The 18,218-nt window shown below is 44.8% G+C and overlaps 1 protein-coding gene across 3 annotated transcripts in view; it reads left to right on the forward strand.

The window, feature by feature from the left end:
• Window positions 1-18,218, forward strand: part of DNAJC16 (DnaJ heat shock protein family (Hsp40) member C16) — a 42,406-nt gene continuing 24,188 nt past the window's right edge. The window contains exons 1-5 of one of the 3 annotated variants that reach the window (XM_039228984.1): window positions 1-84; window positions 1,913-2,097; window positions 5,995-6,061; window positions 7,065-7,401; window positions 17,200-17,384. In XM_039228984.1, coding sequence (XP_039084915.1) covers window positions 1,931-2,097; window positions 5,995-6,061; window positions 7,065-7,401; window positions 17,200-17,384 — 756 coding nt within the window. In that variant the 5' untranslated portion in view covers window positions 1-84; window positions 1,913-1,930. Of the gene's footprint in view, window positions 85-1,912; window positions 2,098-5,994; window positions 6,062-7,064; window positions 7,402-17,199; window positions 17,385-18,218 lie in introns of those variants that run through there. The other 2 variants (XM_039228985.1, XM_039228986.1) reach the window with 2 other exon arrangements.

An 18,218-nucleotide genomic window follows, 5' to 3' on the forward strand; every position in this document is an offset into this window, starting at 1 on the left:
CGCTGGTGCGGACAGGAGGCTCCTGGCCCGGCGGACTAACTGGAGCACGGACGCGGCAGCCGGTTGGGCCGGTGCCCTTTCCCGGTAATTCCTTCCCGGCGTGACGCGCGGAGCCGCGGACGCGGCGGGGCCGGGCAGGCTCGGGGATTTCCCGTCAGTTCCTCCTCGTTCCCGGTTCCCCAGGGCCCGGGGTAACCGGGAGCCGACAGGGCCCGGCCCAGGGCTCTCGGTGGGCGGCGGGGGAGGCGGCCGCCTCCCGGAGGGTTGCGACCTCCGGCGGGAGCTCAGACCTGCAGCGTGCCTCCTGGAGCCGCTGCCTGGTCTGGAGGATACTGCCCGCGGGCGGTAGCCTACCTGTTGGGCAGGTGGTTTCCTGTCGAGCTCCAGACTGTCAGCCAAAGAACTTAACAGCCCCCCGCCCCTTGGGCCCCTCACTGGAGGCGGCTGACACGGTGGAATAAGGCGGCAATTGCACTGCGTGGTAGAAAAAATAAGTACCCCTTTCTGACTGTTGACCCTGTGTTCCGTAAATCCTTTGCATACATTTAACTCCCTTGCTGATCTTTTCAAGGTGGTATGATTCACCCTCCGTTTATGAATGACACTGAGGCTTAGCAAGTTTAAGTAACTTGCCCAAGGTCATGAACTGGTAGAGGACGGATCCCGATTTGAGTCTGTTTCCAGAGCTTGTGTGCCTAACCAGTAGCTACCTCATCTTCCTGAGTTTTAGCGCTCTCTACATGTTTTATAGGTTATAGGTTGCCTTAACGAGGAAGAAATGAATTTTTTTAGGATATGGTTCAGCATGCATGCAGTCCCAAAAATTGGCCTTCGTGTCAGTCCAATTTTGTGATCACTCCCAGTCAGTATTTTGACTTCCACTTGTCAAAATCCACCGCTGTTACAGATTTGCCCTCCTTCAGTAAGGTGTCACCTTAGACCCTTGAACCTTAAAACATTAGTAATTCGTGAAAAGCCAGGATAAATATGACCCTTGAAAACTGACTGTATGATATCACAAAGTTCGTAATTCTCCACTGTAAACGTCCGTGCAGTACAGCACTACCCTGTTCACTATCCAGCCAGGATTACTTCCTAGCCCACCATGAGTTCAGTTACCACCCTAACCAGACATAGATCTTTAACATTTGAAGACCATGCCTGGTCAACAGCCTTTGGCATTAATCTCCCTTCACGTGGAAAACTGAATTTATCTCACCAGTTTTTCTCCTCTTAGGTCTCCATTTATAATAACCATATTGCTGATGGTTAAAGAACATCATGTCTCTTTTTTTGCTCCAGTGGGTGTGGTGACAAAGACTAGATTTGGGGCACACAATGTTATAACAAGTGTTTTTGGGTTTTGTTTTTTTTTTAAGAGTATCTCACTTTGCTGCTTGTACTTATTTAACCCCAAGAATGTCCCAACTATGTCATTTCATAGTTTTGCACTTGGTAAATCTTCTGATCTCATGCATTTATTATATACTCAGTGGCGTATTCTTAAGCCACGTATTTTTAAATTTAACGTATTGTCTGAATAATTGAAATAGTGTATTTGAGACGTAGTTGCCTTGATTTTCCTATGTATGTTTTCCCACATTTGCTTATGATTTCTTCATCTCATTGATTTTCAGTCATTTCTAAAGCTTTGCCCAATCCAAGGACTCTGGCAAGTTGCTGTTAAGTCTTACTGCTCACCTTTTCGCCTAGAATAGTTCTTATCTGTGATATTCGAAAACAGTAGCAAGATTGTCGATTTCAAAAGCCATGGTCAAACGGCTTGACGCTTTTCCTGCCAAATAGCTTTTGTTTGTTTTGTTTCTCATCTATATATCTTAGCCCTTTCCCTCAAAAGCAAGACTGTCCAGGTTTCTACCGCTGACACTCATTGCCTCTTCAATCATTTCAGCTCTGGAAAGGAAGAGAAATGGAAGTGAAAAAATTGAGCATTTCCTGGCGGTTCTTGATAGTTCTGGTTCTGGTCCTGCAAATTCTGTCTGCGTTGGATTTTGACCCATACAGAGTCCTAGGGGTCAGCCGAACAGCCAGTCAGGCTGATATTAAAAAGGCTTATAAGAAGCTCGCCCGGGAATGGTAGGTGAAACAAAGAAATAGCAGTTTAATATAAGCTAAGCAGTTGGAGTAGGGGAATGCAGCCTCAATTATGGTCAGCTTTTATTTGTCTCTGTGTCTATGTTCAATGAATCTATATCTGTCTAAAATATTTCATTTGGGAGAAATGATGTTCATGTTATTCTATAATTTTTTTCTTTTTTTTTTTTTAGTGATGAGATCCAAAGCCTGTATTTCTGTGAATTCTTTGGCCTAAAGAATTACCCTAGATACTGCCAGCATATTTAATGTTAAAGTAGGAGGGAGCTTTAGTTTAAAATATATATGTCATTGGCAGTGGGTAAGCTAACCACCCCATGATGTTATTCATAAAGTAACTCTTTATGCTAAAGGGAAGACTCTCTAATCCTATTTTCCACATTATTAATTTTAAGCTTTCAAGAAAATTTAGAGTCAGAGCTTTTTTGCCCTCGCTTTTACAAGAATATTCGAGAACCGAGTCCATTACTCTTAAAAATTATTCTGTAGAAAAGTCATAATTCTACATAGGTAGGTTTTATATATGATAAAGAGTGGACATAACGCATTTGTGAATGTGCAGGATAGCAGTCAATTTCAAACTTATGGACAGGCATCGTCAGGTTTTTCCACCAAGGCTTTGGACATGCCAAAGAGGTAGACGTATCTGGATTATGTAGCTGGAGGGGAGCAGCGAGGGGAGAGGACTGGAAGGGCACACGTGACTAGAAGCTGGCCAAGCCAGTCATAAATAATAAAAGACGGTTTGGGATGAGAACCACCGTCACACATGCTGGGCTCTTACGAGGCTCCTACCAACCTACTGCATGCTAGGCCCCGGGTTCTATGCTTTTTATCTTATTTAAACCTTATAATTACCCTACGAGGGAGGATATTGCTTGTTCCCCTTTCACCTGCGGGGAAATGTAGGCTCACTGTTACTAAGTCTTTATTACCCCTGGCTTGACCTTCTGTGCCATAGATAGTTTATTGCTGTTTTACTTCGTAATCACTTGCCCGCGTGAGCAGAGGTAAGAATGAGTGGGTTAGCGCTGAGGTGGGCAGGAAGTTCTGCAAGAGCAAAGCTGCCACACCGCAGGTGACATTGTAGCCCGTGCATCGCTCTGCCTGCCACCATTATTCTTCAGTGAGAGATAGATCTTCATTTTAAACCGCTTGCAGTAAAGGTAAAAGATAGTTTCAGATACAAGGTTTTGAATACATACATATTTTAAACCAAACTCTGATCACAGGGAGTCCAGAATTAGATACTAAAAACACAATCTAGTTATGTGTGGCCTCTTTCCAGGGACTCTCTTTACAGCAAAGTTGCTTTCCCCATCATTTCAAACTCTTGCCTCTTTATATTGAAAGCAAAATACATAAATCAGCAATAAATTCATAAAGTAGCAACATTCTTTTGGGCAGCGGAAGGCCCTTGGCAACATTTTAAAAGCAGAAATGATCGCTTGAGTGTGTGGGATTTATTAAAATGTACAGCTTTGACGTTTCTGTCTTCCAGAGCTGAAAAGGGTGTTATGATATTAATTAAATGAGTCATATGCTCCTCTTCCTTAATTAGATTCTCTCTAGGAGTAATTCATCACCTTAGAAATTATATAGAGTATCATACAGTGAAAGTCTAAAATTTCACCTCACCTTTGTATTTTCACCATGCTGTTACTCTCTGCTGTTTTGGCTCTGGCTGGGTTTTGTCACTGAAATCATTTGTTTCATTTCATGATGGCTTCATAGATGCTGAAAACGGCAGGCGTCCAGTTTGACTTTTCAGAATGAGCAGTAGCAGGGGGAGTGGTTAATGTTCGAGTTGGATCTGTAGCCTTCCTCCACTGGGTTTGACTACTTAAATAACATTTCTTAAGCTCCTCAAGAGCTTTCTTTCCCCTTCCTCGGTGAAACCATTTAAAGTTACTCTCTCTCAGCAAAACTATGTCTCTCTCCTAATAATTAGGTTTTAACAAATAGACTTTTCTTTTATCATCTCCACTGGCAATATAAACAACCCCACCCCAAGAAAAAGGCATCATAAAATTTGATCAGAAGCAAATGGGTATAACAAGGTCAGTCACTGGAACATTCAAACGATTTGCCTAATAGTTTCCTATATTGCTTTTTCTACCTTCATTTTTATTTCCTTAGAGGTAGCTACACAGCCAGTAGATAGCAAGTACGATACTTTCCTTCACTTCCAGATTTAAAAGATGAGTATCATATTGCAGTGGGTGACATGTTTCCTATACGCTGAAAATAGTATTGGGCATTGCTTTCCTAGAGCCAGATTCATCCTTTTCTGAATGCTTGCAACCTCCCACGATTGGCAGCGTCCCACGATTAGGAAAATATTCCTTATAACCTGAAACTGTCTTGTGGCTTCCTCCCTGTTCTCGGGCCTTGGTTTTGTCTTGGTCAGGATCTGTGGTTTGGGCCCAGCTCTGCTCTCACAGCCCTCACCTTGGTTAAGTCTCCTCAAATGCCCCTTCCTTTCCTTCAAACCTCCCCGCGCCAACCTAGTTCTGTACGTTAAACTTCATTTGCGTAATGGCTTAATTTTATCTTTTCAGCCTTTAGCCTAAGTTGGATATTTAAAACACTTTTTTTTTTTTTTTTTTTTGTTATTTAGAAGCACACTTTAGAACCACCATCATGTTTCTTTAAGTCATACTATTTTCATTATACCCGGCTGAGATTTTCTTTTCCCACTAATATTCATGAGAAGAATTAAATAGTTAAGGGAGGAATAATGTCTAAATTCAATTGACAACCGTTTGCAATTTATTTTTCGAGAAATCAGAATATGTGGTATAATTCATTCAAACATGTTCCTGGCAGAATGAGTTGATCAAGTTATAAAATTTCTTTATTCCAATGTGCTTGGTGCTGTTTTTAGTAGTCATTTGCTTCCAGAAGAAGCATTGCTTCTCTTTCCTGAACCTTTGCAAGGGGAAACTCACTGGAAGTTAGCAGAGGTGATTATATAAAGAATAACGTTCTGTAACAGGGTCTCTTAATAAAAAGAACATTGAAAAACCAGTGGGTAGAAAACACTGATTTAGGGCTTAGGGGACTCTAAGGAAGTAGCACCCAGCCCCCTACTTGCTGGGACCTTAAATCCCCAAAGCTGAAATTGGCATAAACACAGACGGATTATAAAATACCGAATGACCACAAATGCATATGGTTAATTGCAAGCTGTGAGTAATAGCAAATATTAGTTCTAATATTAGTTTAAATCACTTTGCATAAACTGTAGATTTTTCTCACCCCTTAAACATGGGGCCTTGAAATCATGATCCATTGATGGGTGAAAGGCCATCTTAGGCAAAAAGGGACAAGCAGAGCAATAACGAAACTAAAACGTTCTCACTTGAACATCAGCAGCAAAACGCGACTTGGAACATAGTTGTTACTAAACAAATTCACAGTGTGTTCTAGAAGCTATTTCCTATGTCCATCTGAGTTGTCCGAAGAAATACCTTCCTTGATAACATTCTAACCTGGGGATGGAGAGCTGCCATCCTGGGAAGGGAAGTGGGTTCATAGGGCTCAGTAACTTTAGCCCGGGGCCAGCTTCAGCGGTATTAGGAACAATGTAAAGACACGCGCAGAACCCACCTTTCCTCACTGGAACATTCTGGTACTCCCCTGTGCTTTGAAAATGTGCCCTGCTGAAGTGCTTTTGGTAGAAACTGCCTGTTTCAGAGTTTCACTTAATTATTACGATCACGTGAAGCAAGTGATTGCCTCTCCCATGTATTTTTAAGAAACTGCCCTAACTAAACAGCCTTCCTTCTGAGGTAGTCAGCCATGTGTACAAGATGTTAATTGACTGTGTGTAAAACACCAAACCCATTCTCACAGCCTGCCCATTTGTGTTTTCAGGCATCCTGACAAAAACAAAGACCCTGGAGCAGAAGACAAGTTCATCCAAATTAGCAAGGCTTATGAGGTATCCTGTCAAAGTTGTGATGCATCCGTTAGCTCGTATAAAATATGCTTTAGGTGACCAGTTTTGTAAAGGCCTCTCAGAAGGGGCACACTCCCAGTGTCCAGATGATGGTAGAGAAGACTTATTTAGTCACGTCCAATATGTTGAAATTGGTGCCTAAATACTTCACCTCATAAAAAAAAAAAAAACTGGCTTATTTTAAAGGCCTTAATGGAAATTGTAGAACTCATGGAATTCCTAACTGTAGATCTCTCTTTCCTTTGTAGAAACTTCTATCACGTGCTCACTTTGGCTGCACACATATACTAGAACTTCTCTTAAAGGAAGATTGATCTCCCAATTTATTAAAGTGACACAAGGTTACAAATGCATTTAAGCACGAATTTTCCAACAATTTTCCAACACGTCCACTAAAGCAGCTTGTTCTGGAACGTGCATTAAAGATACGTCCGTGGCTTTACAGCTTGTGTAGGGTAATGCTCTTCAAGAGGCGGTGCTTGGCTCATAGAATGGCACACCATCCTAAAACAGCCCCTTGAATTTTAGATTTCAGAATTATTTCTAAATAAAACAGAGTCAGCTAATGTATGAGACACTGAGCCCAACCCCGTGGCTACTTTTTGGTGTTTGCAGCTTTTCATATCTTGCTTTGAGCTACTCCAACTTAAGTGGCATGACCTGGTCAGTTTTCTTGTCATCCAGCACTGGTACGTTACGTTTTATTTGTTTTACTGGTGTATTGAGTATTATGATAACCCCAAATCTCTAAAGCCAGGACGAACACAAGTATCTATATGATCAAAGTATTTTAGTCTTGACATATTTAATGTTTTTGTTGAGAGAAGAGTCCCCTGGTGTGGTGCAGATTACTTTGAGAGTATCTAACCGTGTCGTAGCTCTACATTTATTTTCTTCCTGTGTCTTCCATGCTGCTCACAGAAAAGTCCTTTGGGTGAAACTTTTCCCATTTCATCAATTTCTTATTTTTTTTCTTTCCTTATAGATCCTTTCCAGTGAGGAAAAGAGATCGAATTACGATCACTATGGAGATGCCGGAGAGAACCAGGGCTTCCAGAAGCAGCAGCAACGAGAGTATCGCTTCCGCCATTTCCACGAGAATTTTTACTTCGACGAATCGTTTTTTCACTTCCCCTTTAATTCGGAGCGGCGGGACTCCATTGATGAAAAGTACTTACTGCACTTTTCACATTACGTGAATGAAGTGGTCCCAGACAGCTTCAAGAAACCCTACCTCATTAAGATCACCTCAGATTGGTGCTTCAGCTGCATCCACATCGAGCCCGTCTGGAAGGAAGTGGTTCAAGAACTGGAAGGATTGGGTAAGATCATTCTATTTGCTGGAGGTGTCCGTATGGGAGAAGGTAACCTTCCTATCTTGAATTGTCTGGGCTTCCGGGGAAAAGAAGCTGAGATTTCTTTCCCAAGTTCATGGTGACTGGTGTCAGGGACACATTTTCAGAGAGGGCGAATGTATCAGCCCCTTGGGTTTTGCATTACTAGCTTGCAGCCTTATCTGTAGAGTCTCCTAACATCTAGCTGGGGGCCTAATATATAGGAGCAGCTGAAAAACTATGGGTTGAAAAACTAAACTAAAACCATCAATTTAGGTGTTAGTGAGACTTGCAGGTTATTCCTTCCCACTACGTGTGATTTCGTTCCTTGGTTTAATTTGCTAGAGCTGCCATAACAAAATACCACAGAAACAACAGATTCTTACAGTTCTTTTTTTTTTTTTTTTTAATTTTTTATGTTTATTTTTGAGATGAGAGTAAGGGAGCATGAGCAGGGGAGGAGCAGGGAGAGAGGGAGACACAGAATCTGAAACAGGCTCCAGGCTCTGAGCGGTCAGCACAGAGCCCAATGCAGGGCCCAGTCCCACGACCATGAGATCATGACCTGAGCCGAAGTCGGACACTCAACTGACTGAGCTACCCAGGCGCCCCTATTTTCTTATGGTTCTCAAGGTTAGAAGTCCAAGGTCAAGGTGTGGGCAGGTTTGGTTTTCTCCGAGGCCTTTCTCCTTGCAGACGGCCACCCTCTCCCTGCACATTCACATGGTTGTGCCTCTGTGTGTGCACATTTCTGGTGTGTCTCTGTCTCTCTCTGTCTCTGTCTGTCCGTCTGTCTCTCTCTCTGTTTCCATGTCCTAATCTCTTCTTATAAGGACACCAATCATACTGGTTAGGGCCCACTTTAATGACCTAGTTTTAACTTAATTACTTCCTTGAAGGTCCTGTCTCTAAAAGCCGTCACATACCGAAGCACTGGGGGGTTAGGACTCCAACATACGGATTCTGGTGGTGGACGCGATTCACTCCATGACCACTCTCGAGCACCGTTCCCGTGTTCATAGTTACCACTTAGTGCCAGGAAAATGTCAATGATCCAGACAGGGTATTTATTTTAACAACTCTTAAAAGCTGGGATTACTGAATCGTGTGTGTGTGTTGTGTTTCATGGGCATTAGCAGACCTATTCTTGAGTAACTAAAACAGGGCCCAACTCAATCATAGGGCCTGATTTCTCTGGAGAGAACGTGCCACCGAAAGCCGTCAGGTCGTTTATTCTAAAGCAGAAATTGTCAGCCAGTTGTTGAGCAGCACTCAGATTTGCCAAAATGCTTTCCTGAGACTGAAGTTCTTGGAGGAAGACAAGGAAATAAGTTTAACGCAGTGTTGTTCCTACACGTGGCAGGAAGGCAGCAGATGCTTGCCGGTGGTGCATAATGAATGAATGAGAGGCTGAGCTCCGCTAGAAGGCCCTGGGTCAAATAGCTTCTTCATCAGAAAAGCATAATTGCATTTTATGCCACAGCACCTGGTATACTGACAACTATTTGACCAGGAGCTGACGTTCAGACCCAATAGCAGAGCATAAATCACTGCCTAAGTCAGCGTGGTAATGCCTCTACACCAAAGTCAGATCAGAGTTGGGGCACCTGGGTGGTTTGGTCGGTTAAGTGTCCGACTTTCGCTTGGGTCATGATCCCGCGGTTCATGGGTTCGAGCCCTGTGTCGGTCTCTGTGCTGACTGCCAGCTCAGAGCCTGGAGCCTGTTTCAGTCTGTGACTCCCTCTCTCTCTGACCCTCCCCTGCTCACGCTGTCTCTCTTTCTCTCCTAGAAATAAATAAAACATTAAAAAAAAAAAACCCACAAAGTCAGATCAGAGCCAACATTACGTTTTAAACACGTCGGGCAAACACATACAACGTGAGGTTTAGCGAAGCACTGTGGTTGGTTACCTGTGCTGCCCCTGCGCTTTGGAGTCAGACCAGTGTTCAGCTCTCAGCTCTGTTGTTTACTATCTTACTGTCCTTGGACAAATTCCCTAGCCCAGGTTTCTTCACCTCCAAAGTGGATGTGATCATGTCAAACCAATAGGGTCATTAAGAAGATTGAATGACAGGGGTGCCTGGGCGACTCAGTCGGATAAGCATCTGACTTCAGCTCAGGTCATGAACTCATGGCTCAAGAGTTTAAGCCCCGCATCAGGCTCTGTGCTGACAGCTCAGAGCCTGGAGCCTGCTTCGGATTCTTTGTCTCTCTCTCTCTCTGACCCTCTGCTGCTTATGCTGTCTCTCTCTCTCTCTCTCAGAAATAAATAAAAACATTAAAAAATTTTTTTAAAAAAAGAAGATTGAATGACAATAAATTATACTAAGTGCCTGACGTGTGTCAAACACAAACATAAAATGAGCCTTAGGAAATTTCTGATCAACCAGGTTTCTGGTTTACCAAAGGAAAAAAGTTTTAAAGTACCCATTTTATATATTTTTAAAAATCATTCTTAACTATATTAGTCTACTTTCTTCCTCTCAGTGACTCCCAACACTGACTTTTGACTTATGTTTAGCTAAGTCTTGAAAGGTAATTAGAAGTTGGATGGTAGGAAACCAAGGAGTAACATTACAAGCAGAGAAACAAAGAGGGTCCACAGAAGAGCTAGTCGCAGGGTGTCACCTGGGTGTAGGCGAGGGGAGGAAGGAGGAAGAGTAGGCTGGGATGAGGAAGTAGGGAGCTAAAGTCCAGGCTCAAAAAGTGGACTTCAGGGCCACCCGGATGGCTCAGTCAGTTGAACATGCATCCAACTCTTGATCTCAGCTCAGGTCTTGATCTCAGGGTCGTGAGTTCACACCCTGTTTTGGGCTCTGGGCCAGGTGTGGAGCCTACTTTAAAAAAAAGAAAAGAAAAGTGGACTTTATTTTACAGTGTGTGATAAAGCCCCGAAAAGCTGTCCCATCGAGATATGATTTAATGCAGTCTACGCTTTGGAAGGCTGTCCGAGCCGCATGAAGGACAGATTGAAGGAAGAAGGGAGACGGGGGGGGTCACCGGCCCCAGCAGGACAGCAGCCACCGGCCCCGACTAGGACAGCGGGACTCGAGAGAGGTGGACAAGCGTAAGACATGTAAGAGGTAGGATCGTGGAGGTGTGGAGGGACCTGGCTCCTGGAGACCTTCTGAATGGGAGGAATGAGGAAAACAGGAGAGGGGGGCCGGGACTGACTGCATTCTGACGTGAGCTCCTGGACCGACAGGGAAAAGCTGGATTTGAGCTGTTCTAAATAATAACTACCGTTTGGACATAATGAGCACGATGACATGAAAATTATAATCTTTGCTTATATTTATTGGTAACTTACCATAGGCCAAGCACTACTGTAAGAGTCAACTCTTATTAAACGATGGCCATTTGAAGCAGGCGCTGTTGTCATCCATCTTCTTCAGACACTTAGCTCATTTTTGGTACATTGTCAGGGTCTCACAGTTGGTGTTTGGCAGAGCTGATATTTGAACCCAGGTACTCTGGCCCTCTAATCCATGCATTGCGCACCATGCCGTCCTGCCTTTTAATGCCCTTAAAACTGTGATGATTGAAGGCCTTGCCAGTCATTTTAGGTTGTCGTACTGTGTAATCGTAGTAAGGCAGGACTCAAGTACATGGATGGGAGAGGCTGAATTTAGATCCATAGAAGTAACCGTTACTGAGGGCTCAGTCGATTCCCCCCACTGTGCACCCTCCCCCCCAAGTTCCCTGGAAGACAGGTTTGGCCTAAAAAGATGAGTTTGGTCTATAAAACATTTTCCTCTTGGGAACATTCAGATTAGTCGCAGATTCCCAACAGGCCCCGCTGAGTTACAGCTGGGTGAGTCAGGCAGTATGATAAGATGTCTGGCCATTCCCTGCCCAGATGAGGCAGCATGACCCTTTGAGACAGATAATTTTCCGTCCAGAGTCAATAGGAAGATCAGCTGAGTGGTCTGGGGAAGCTGGGGCCTTATGTCAGAATAACATCACAGGCCTGACTCGGCCACGTGCGAATGAAATAAAGCAGATCTGCCCCCGGGGAGAAGTCCTGCAGCCTCTTCAGGGGGAAGCCCCCATCCTGCAGTGTGATGGCCGCTAGTGTACAGGTGCAGCCAACGTTCATGGACAGGCACGCCGAGGAGGAGGAGGAGGAGCAGAAGCAGTCAGCACCGCCCCCTGACCTTAAGGAGCTGATTGTCTAGTTGAAGAGAAAATAATGTACCCTGAGAATTCACACTTGACATTTGCAAATACAGAATTATATTCGCAAGTGCAGACAACATAGTCCTTCAGGAGTAAGCAGAGGATGAGAGGGAATTCTAGTTCTGTTCAGACCTTCTTGATGAACCAAGTACTGTGTTAGACACTAATCGTTTTTATTGAGCCTTTTAGTTGTTTTGCGTTATGCTAGGTGATTTGTATGGATTATCTTTATCCCCAGAGCAGCTCAGTGAGGGAGAGACTACTATTAGCCCCATTTTCCAGATGAGGAAACTGAAGCCCAGGAAGGCTGAGGAACTGACCAAGGTCACACTATCCACAAGTGGCAGTGTTGGGATATGGACCCAGGAGCTCAGCTCCGGGGGCCACTTTTACCTGCCGTGCTGCACGGCTTTTGAAATACGTAAAACGTGGTCTTTGCGCCAGCACACCCAAATGGGAGACACACGTGAGTTATCACAGCACACCGAGCGCCCCCTGGCAGAGGCGTGGACAGGGCTAGCAGGGTGTCAGGGAGGTTGGGGGTCTTGAGATCAAGTATCATTTTAGGGGAACCCAGTGTGGACGACCCTGCAGAAATTCTTCACCATGACTTCCCACGTTAAAAGGAGGAGTAAACGAATGAATGAATGATTCCTCTCTTTTAAGGAATTGCTGAGTATGTAATAGTTCCATACTGTCTAGAAAAAGGATCTATCTAAATATTGGTTTTAAAAAACCTGGTTTACCTCCATGTCCTTGATTTTGGTCCATTTCACATTATTTGCATCGTAGTAAGTATTTTATTGACAGGCTTGTGTTCAGTCAGATTTGCAATGGCCTGTTCCTCCAGTTGGTTCCACACCGTTCCTGAAGACGTGTGCAAAACTTGAAATAAAAATGAGCGTGTGTATGCAACAGAGGAGAAAGAGAAAGAATTGCCCTAAAAGGTGCAATACGTGTTTAGGATCATATGATGAAAGGTACAACTAGTACCTCGAAACAGGCGTGACACAGGTACATGTTTCGTACTATACGGATAAAAGACTGCTTCCAATCTCAGAGAGAGAAGAAAACGTTAGTGTTTTTGATGATGCAAGATCTGCAAACTAGCCAGAAACATCAGTCCATATGAAAATCAAATAATGTTTCTGAAAGAGGTCACATCTGCTGTGCCTTTCTTTTAAATTTGCTACTCATGTTTGTTTGGATTTTGGGCATACCCATCTGCCACCTTGCCCAGCCATGCTAAATCAAAATAAGAGTACGCAGATAGTTTTACTTGCTGTTGGCCTAGCTGAGCTTGCTCTATGGACCCTGAACTTTGAAGTGTAGGAACTCCAAAGGCAGAGGAGACAATGGAGACCTTGTTATTCACTGTGACTCAGACCCTAAGTCACCACCAGTCATTGGTCTTTTCCCAGCTTGAGTCTCCGCAAGGTTCACAGCCCTGCTAGCCTCTCTTACTCTTCCCAGCGCGGGTGGGGAGGTGGCGGAGTTAGATTTTGAATTCTTACTAAATATCTTTTCCGGAGGAAGAACACCATGAATTGAAACACCAAATATTTATCATTCTTTATTCTTTTCTAATCCTTATGCTAGTTAATCTCTAGGAGAGAAGTAACATTCCTCCTGAATTTAGAAACAGGATTATGATGGTAAGAATTACGGTCCTTTGTAGAAACGATCCAAGAAATAGCCTTTATGGATCTGGAAACACGTTTTTTTTTTTTTCAACATTCATTTATTTACTTTGAGGAGGACAGAGAGAAAGAGAGAAGTTGAGCGGGGGAAGGTCAGAGAGAGAATCCCAAGCAGGCTCCGTGCTGTCAGCCCAGAGCCTGACCCACCCAGGGCTCAATCTCATAAACCGTGAGATCATGAACTGAGCTGAAGCCAAGAGTCAGACACTTAGCCGGTCAAGCCACCCAGGGGCCCCAGAAACACTTACATTTAATGAAGGTGATTTATGTAAAGACTCAACGGTAATTTAAGTAAAAGAAACGAAGCATAATCACTTGTCTCCTGTTCTAACTGGGAAAAAAGCTGTATTGATGGGAGTGCAGGGAAGGTGGGGAACCACGTGCTAATCGCTCTCTGCAGGAGGAGACCGTCTCCTCACGGCAAAAACTGCGCCCACGCAGAGACCATCTCTGGCTTCACCTTGGTCTGGATGGAATAATACTTCATAATAGCAGTTGTAATTAATTAGGGACCCGCTGTGTTCAAGGCTCTGAATCAGGTGGTTTTTCGTTGTGTCATTTCGTCCTGACAAAGCAAGTTCTCTCCATTTTACAAATGAGGAAACCGGGGCACAGGGGCTACATGACTTGCCCAAACTTACACGGCTAATGAGGGGCAGAGCTGGGCCTTGAATCTGGATCTGACAGATTTTGAATTCACTGGCTTCTTTTTTAAAAATCGAGTACCCACGAGGTGCCAGGAACTGGATGCCAGTAAACCAAGTAAGCAAACCTCCCGGAACTCCTAGAGCTCTGTTATAGTGACTGCGCACGACTAAACGAGACAGTCCGTCAAGGGCAACAGCACGGTAGAGCAGGGCAGGTACTAGAGAAGACCAGGGCCAGGTGCCGGGCTGGAATCAGGCAGACAGGGCAGACCTTGCTGAGGCGGCAGCCCATAAGGCGTGTGACCGTGAGCTTCAGGGACGCCCGGCGGAAGAGTAGAGTGAACAGCAAGCTCGGAAGATCTTTCCAGTTTCCCTTTGCTCCCCAGGACTGCCTGCATGCCTCACCTGACTCCAGGTCCACCAGCCACCCTGCTGACTGCTAATTCTAGTCCCCATGTGTCCTGAAACGCGGTACAGGACACCTGGAATGGCGCAGGTGCCTGGGCATACTGCTTGGGATTGTATAATAAATTGGCATCTGGTCTATATAAGACTGTTTAGGGGGAGTCCCTCTCTAAGAAATTGATCCTGCCAGTATTCAGAACCTAGGACAGAGGAGGTAATTGTTCCAAGCAGGCAAGAGCCAGGGCTGGGTCCAAGTCCTGGGTCCACTGCACGCAAACCGTAATGCCAGGTCCGTTGTCCTCAGCCTCTCCAGGCACTGCTGTCCTCATCCATGAAGGTAACCACACTGGCCACTCAGGATATTTGCATGTAAAGTGAAAATGTCTATAAAGCTATAGCCGTGCCACCTAACTTAGAAAGTGTTCAGGACGCAGCCATTCTGCCCTCGGGCCTTTGCCGTGTGGCCCCTTGACCTCCCTAGGGATGTCGCTTCTGAACTTACAGAAAACCAAACCTCTCGGTGCATGTGACTGCTACATTCTTGTTCTTCTCACAAAATTCTTACATGCGCTTCCATTTGTTGAACTTATTCCATAGATATTCATAATGTCTATAGGGTGATGTAATGTACTAGTCTTGGCTCTAGAACATCGGGTTTGGATTCTCACTCTACGGTGTTATCAGCTCAGCCAGCTGGGATCACGTAATCCCCCTGCAGCTCGCTTTGTCTGTAAAATGAGGGGTGGACCATGTGGTGTTCAAGGTTCCCCCTTTCCTGCCCTTGAGATACTCCAAAGGTCAGAGTCAGGCAGCCTGCAAATAGATTTGTTTGGTCTGCTCAGCAATTTTAACGTATTAAGCTTGTGATCCCTGCTGTTTACCTAGCAATTCCATTTTTGGAATTCAATTAAGAAAGCACACAAGTGCAGAAAGATATGTACACACAGACGTACAAGGATGCCCATCAGAATAGTCCCTGTAATAGTGAAAGCCAAAAGCAATTTCAGTAATCAGATCATTGATGGGGGGCACCTGCGTGGCTGAGTTGGTTAAGCGTTGGACTCTTGATCTCAGCTCAGGTCTTAATCGAAGTGTCGTGAGTTCAAGCCCCACATTGGGCTCCACACGACGTGGAGCCTACTTAAAAATTTTAAAAATTTAAAAAAACAAATAAAACCAAATAATTGATGGCCCGGTTTCAGTGAGCCCCTGCTGTGTGCCGTGCTCTGATCTGGCACTTGGAATTCACCAGTGAACCCAACCAAGCTGCCCGTCTTGCATCCTAGCAGGGGCGGGTATACAGCAGTCGACAGAGAAAGGAAAGTGTGTGATATGTTAGAAGACGGGAAGTGCTATGGGAAACAGGAAAGTGAGCAGGTTGAGGGGGATCCCGAGCGTGGGGAGTGTTGTTTCAAACATGGTAGCCGAGTGGGCCTCGTTGAGAAGGACTTGCAGCTGGCGAAGGAGTCAGCTGCACAGACGTCGGGGAGGTGCACACTCAGGCAAAAGGAGGAGCCAGTGCCAAGGCCCTGAGGCAGGAACATGTCAGTGTGTTTAAGGAAGAGAAGGATGCTGGGCGCCGGAGTGAGGTGAGGGAGGAGGAGGAGGGGAAGGAGGTCAGAAAGGAACCAGGGGACCAAATCCCAGAGAGTCTTGCTGGCCTTTGTGAAGATGGGCTTTTATTCTCAGTGAAATGGGAAGTCCCTGCAGTGCTTGGGCAGGGGAGTGCCCTGATCCATGTTTGTGTGTTAGAAGGGATCTTGACAATAGACCGCAGGGAGACTGGGGGAAACAAGACCATTAGGAGGGTATCACAGCCCCTGGGGAGGAGAGATGAGGTCTCCGAGAGGAGAGTCTAAAGAAAATGGAGAAAAACAGATTCCTGGTATATTTTGAAAACGAAACCAACAGGGCTTGCTGACAGATTGGACGTGGGGTGTGAGAGGCAAGAGGTGGAAGATGACTCCCATCTTCCATCCGAGTAACAGGAAGGAAGGGGCCCCGTCCGTGACCAGGGGAGGCCTGCGTGGGACAGGCCCGGGGGAGGAGATCAGGAGCTGGGTTTGGGAAATGTTAAGCTTAAGAAGTCTGTTGGGCCTCCCAGAGAAGATGCGTGTCTTTGCTGGCTCTTAATGCCTCATGTGCCTCTAGTGTCCAGCAGAGGAACTGGCTCTCCAAATGTATCCATTGAATGAACAAGGAAAATGATTCAATTCTCAAGTGAAATGAGTATCACATGTCCTGTTTTATTTTATGTATAGATGTGTGTGTCAACACACGTGTTTAGTTAAGAAAAGGCACAGCTAGATACCAAAATAGTAACAGTAGATATATGAGGTTAGGCTTCTCAGTGATTTTAAGCAAATTTCTTTCTCCTTTTGAGAACGTGCACTTCCTAATATCTCTACAAAGTAATTTATCTGAGAGAGAGACTTGCTCCGAAGAGCAAGGAGACCATGACTTCTATCGATAAATCCTAATCATTTTTTCCAACCACGCCCGAATTGTCAAGCCCTTAGATTGCTCGCAGGTTTTTTCCTTTGTGTGTCGGAACCCTGTGAGCAGACGGCTTTCTTTTCTTCCGAAGCATCTTCTCATGTTCTACTTCCAGAATTCGAACTAATAGACTAAAAGGAAGACTTGTAGCTCTTAAATACTACCAGATTATTCCACAGAAAAACTGAACCGATTGAGAATGTCAGCAGTGGAAACAACGCCAGATAACCTATTAGGAAAAGATACCCTCCCCTGCTAAGTCAGGACGGATTTCAGCTGCACATCAGAAAATTCCCAGCCTTCCTTCACCTCCCACTGGGGTGTAAACGGCTTCATGCGGGTCTTCCCTACTTTCCAGGTGTAGGGATCGGTGTGGTCCACGCTGGGTACGAGCGGCGCCTGGCCCATCACCTGGGAGCGCACAGCACCCCCTCCATCCTAGGAATCATAAATGGGAAAATCTCCTTCTTCCATAACGCAGTCGTCCGTGAGAACCTACGGCAGTTTGTAGAAAGTCTTCTTCCGGGAAACTTGGTGGAGAAAGTAAGTACCTGGCGGAGACATTTATGAGGCACCTAGGACCTGGCTGCCCTGATGCTTCTCAGTGGGCGTCTCAGACCTGAGGTTCGTTTCGAACAGGGCAAGCCATACCTTAATCAGTTAATCACACAACCGCAATCATTTCAGTGAAGTCTCTAGGAGACTGAAAATTGAAACAGAAGGATTCCCTCCCTGTTAGTAACCACTGTGCACATTTCTACCGGTGGTGGGGATCTGAGCCCAAAACGACAGGGACTCTCCATTTGTAAACAAAAATCAGATCACAAGGGAGGATGAAGGATCTCTTTCTGACTCGTGAATGTGTTCATTTGAAGGTATTTGTCCAATGAAAGTTTTCAAATTGAATTGCTTTTGGTTACATGAGACTGATACGCTGCCTGCTGTGCTAAGGAGGCACCTTACATTTGGTTATGTATTTAACAGTCACATCTGTGGAATACACAAGATTCCACGAAATCAAATCCCATTTTTGGAACTCTCAGAACTTAGAGGAATGCAACAATATGAATAATTTCACAAACAAAAGGTTGAGCTAAACAAGCCAGGCACAAAGTTCATACTAGTTTATGATTTTTGTACTTTAGCATTCTTTCCCCCAGCATCTTAGGTTAGGGATCAAAGGAACTAGAATAGGATTTTAATGCTTCAAGTTTTTTTTTTTTTTTAATTTTTTTTATGTTTATTAAACATTAGGGAGGGAGAGAGACAGCACGAGCAGAGGAAGGCCAGAGAGAGAGAGGGAGACACAGAATCCGAAGCAGGCTCCAGACTCTGAGCTGTCAGCACAGAGCCTGATGTGGGGCTCAACCCCACGAA

This window comes from Hyaena hyaena, unplaced genomic scaffold (genome assembly GCF_003009895.1).
Source record: "Hyaena hyaena isolate Hyena2069 unplaced genomic scaffold, ASM300989v1 scaffold_35, whole genome shotgun sequence".
Lineage (NCBI taxonomy): Eukaryota > Metazoa > Chordata > Mammalia > Carnivora > Hyaenidae > Hyaena > Hyaena hyaena.